Source organism: Pinus tabuliformis, chromosome Q (assembly GCF_031772625.1).
Source record: "Pinus tabuliformis cultivar Carrire ecotype Pingquan chromosome Q, CPIR1, whole genome shotgun sequence".
In the NCBI taxonomy this organism is placed as follows: Eukaryota; Viridiplantae; Streptophyta; class Pinopsida; order Pinales; family Pinaceae; genus Pinus; species Pinus tabuliformis.
In genome coordinates, this window is record NC_142296.1 from 1,376,739,790 (window position 1) to 1,376,743,216 (window position 3,427).

General features: G+C 37.9%; 1 protein-coding gene across 1 annotated transcript; it reads right to left on the reverse strand.

The window, feature by feature from the left end:
• Window positions 1-1,221: 1,221 nt before the first annotated feature.
• LOC149225061 (aldehyde oxidase GLOX-like) lies at window positions 1,222-2,010 on the reverse strand. Its single transcript, XM_089388340.1, has one exon. It carries the CDS (start codon window positions 2,008-2,010, stop codon window positions 1,222-1,224), a length of 789 nt encoding a protein of 262 aa, XP_089244466.1.
• Between the last annotated feature and the right edge of the window lie 1,417 nt (window positions 2,011-3,427).

The window sequence follows — 3,427 nt, forward strand, 5'->3', positions numbered from 1 at the left end:
GCAGTAAAAGAAAAAGAGATTTTTACACACCAGCAGTGTAAATTCTCAGGAGGAGACAGAGTTTTTATTCTTGTTGGCTGAATGTTTTATTTGGTAAATCCCTCTCAGTAAAAGAGAATGAATATGTATCAGGCATTTATGTTTAATGAATAGTAGCATTTTTCTGGGTATGTAATACTCTGTTCTCAGACATTTTATTTAAATCTTCCCTGTGTAAAAGATCCTGTGGAAAGAGAAAAACAGAGCATTACCTCTGTGTGCACTTTTATTTGTTTGTTTTTGGGATTTTACCAGAAAAATCCCTAACATTATTAAGAATGTCAAAGCGGAAGGATGAGTCTAATTAGAAGACAAATGAATCCAAGTGGCAGCGCTGGGTATTCCACTGTTGAGCACGAATAGCATGTAGTACCCAGGCGGTGCTGCAACAGGCGTGGGAGGTGCCGTAACTAGGGCACTATAAATATTCTGCCCTGCTCCTCCTACTTATTCTAATTGTGGGGTGGCAGATGCAAGCAGAAGCAATCTCTGATGCATGGAAAAAGAGTGAGTAGTGAAGGTCCGAGGATAAATGTTGAACTGAATGGAAATGTTATGATGATTATTTGCAGCGAATTGAACCTTGAAGCTACCGCCATAAGTGACCGAAGCAGGCAGCACAGAAATGATGGTGGGCCTGAGGGAAGATTCGTCTAAGTAATAAGGACTGTATGCTCACAGACGAAGCTCTGTGGGAAACATAATGGTGAAATTATAATTTTTGTTGGGGTTGGAACCTCCCACAAAAATCCTACCATCAGGCAATACAATTGCAGTGGAATGATACATTCTTGGAACAGTGGAACTTGCGAGTACTGAGAAGCGCTGCCCTGGCAATGCATTAGGTCTGTATAAATAAGGAGCAAGACCTGGATTTGTTGCTTGCCCATAACCTGCACATCCCTTCTCCGCTCCATTGATAATCAGAATTTCACCGGTGGGAAGAAGCAGCATATCTCCCAGAACTCTCGGAGCAGGCATGTTCTCCATTGCCCAATCGGCATTGGGATCTGTGATAACCATTCTTCCACAGCTCTGGAGCGCGTCAATGAAAATCCCTACAAGTGACAAATTGTAACTGTCAACAGGAGCACCACCGCAGATCATAATTTCTGTCCTCCGAAATGCATCAGATGCGGACAGTGGCAACATCACAGATGAGGCAGTGGTGGGGTAATTTCTTCAACCATCTGGGATTCTTGGAAAATGCCTGACCACAACATTTCTTTGGTAATCAAGCAAGATGGAATCACCGTTGGCGAAGATGAAGAGATTTCCATCGGATGAGAGATGAAGAAAAGGATAGAGATTGTACAGGCTCTGCAGGTTTTGGGACACATAGGTGTCTTCCAAAAACGTCAGATTGTAAACTCCCTCACCAGGCTTCCTTGGTGGCAGCAATTCGTAGGTAAAAGCGTAGTTGCCCCCCACAACAATACTTCTACTGTCAGGAAGGATCTGGTTTGAAGCATACCGTTGATCGTTCAGAAGCTCAGATCCAGGTTCACCAGCTGGATCAACGCAATCACATGTAGAAGTTTCACAAGGTACAAATTTACGAACGCTCATGTTTCCATCGCCCCATCCACCATTGCTAACCAAAGTACCGTCGGCAGCAAAGGCTCCCGATGAACACCAAGTATCAGTCCTCAGCGTCAACGGTCTCACCTTGTTTGTAGCAATGTTGTATTTTATGGAGTGCGCTGAGCAATCATGATAACCGGCTGATTTACCTATGCAAATTCCATTTGCGAGGCTTATATTAGAATCACCAAAATCTGTGTAATTGTACATCACCACTGTACCCATAATGGTGGTGGCCATATGCATCGCCGACACACCTCCATTTTCAATCACCACTTCCCATCTCCCAGGGCCAGGGCTTACCGTATCACGGCCATCCGCCTTGCAAATATTGATTACCAGGATATACACCACAAATTGAATCCAAATGCAACACTTGGACTCCATGATATGATATCCAGAAATTGGTATTGTTGTTGGTACGCTCTGCAAAGGCGAGTTCATGAGCTGAGTTTTTATAGAGAGGTTATGTCAAATGCATAGTTGTAAGTGGTCTCCACCTTCCAGCCATAGTCATCGTGGATGTATCTACTCTTTCAACGTGGCAAACCTCAATTACAACTCATTCTTATTTCATTTCTGGCTGGATCACAGACCACAATAAACATGGCTAGACCAACTTGGAATGGAAAATATAAGCAAAATAGCATTTCCAAAACTCTATTTTTGCAATCACAATAAACTTCTCACATTTATATTTTAACGTGACAACAATATATTAAGGTGAGGAGTTGTTTTTGACAATTTTTTGGACTTTCTACTGTAGAATTTGGCTGAAAAAAATTCAGGTGGAATCTTAATTTGTGTTATTTAAACTTGCTTTTTGACTGTATGTATAGTTTAGATTCACCACCCACCCTGATAAGTGATTTCGATAAATTCCTGCAGGATTTTAGAGAAATTAGACGGGAAAATCCCACCAGAAAAGATTCCAAAAAGTCTTACTAAAGACAACTCATTAAGATTACAACAAACTTGTGGGGGAAATTGTGATATTAGTTGTTTAAAGTGCATTTTTTTAACTACATAAATGGATTCAACCCCTTGAATACTCCTCAGGCACCTATCTTTGTAGATTATACAACTAAAACATCTAAATTTTAACAAATATATGCCTTAATAATGGAAAATTTGACAAAAATATATGCCTATGAAATCTCCAAAACTTAAAACAGCGAGACTACGACTATATTTCTTATTTAAATATTCCACCAAAAACTAGGGAATTGCGTCATGTAAATGAAATAATTCTATCTAATTATTCTATGTTCTTCTTTTAACAGAACAGAAATGTGATATATTTATGAATTTAAAAATACATATTGAATAACAAAAAAATTATATCATAAAGAATTGCATCAACAACAAAAATTACCAAATATATAAAACAAGTAAAATTGAGTAATATCATTAAATTCATTAATACAAATTAAAACATTATTGCCAAAATCTCATTTTCAAAAACATTAAATATCACTCACCTCAAGATATATCGTGAAGTAAATTGTGAATATGTTATATGTTAAATTGTGGTTTTGTTTAATTATTGCACACAACTGTGAGCGAGATTGTGATGTTTAGTTGTTTAAAATGTGCTTTTGACTAAACAAATGGATTCAACACCTTGAAAACTCCTCCATCGCCAAAATTGTGCAAGCTACGCAACTCAAACATCAAAATTTTAAAAAATATCTTCCCTAATACAACTGAAATTGGCAGAAAATTATACCTATTAAATCTCCAAAACTTAAAATAGCTAAAATATGGATATATTTCTTATTTAAATATTCCAATATAAATTGGA

Bases quoted from the DNA above. Each gene is read 5' to 3' on its own strand.
- LOC149225061 (XM_089388340.1), bottom strand. From the start codon at position 2,010: ATGGAGTCCAAGTGTTGCATTTGGATTCAATTTGTGGTGTATATCCTG.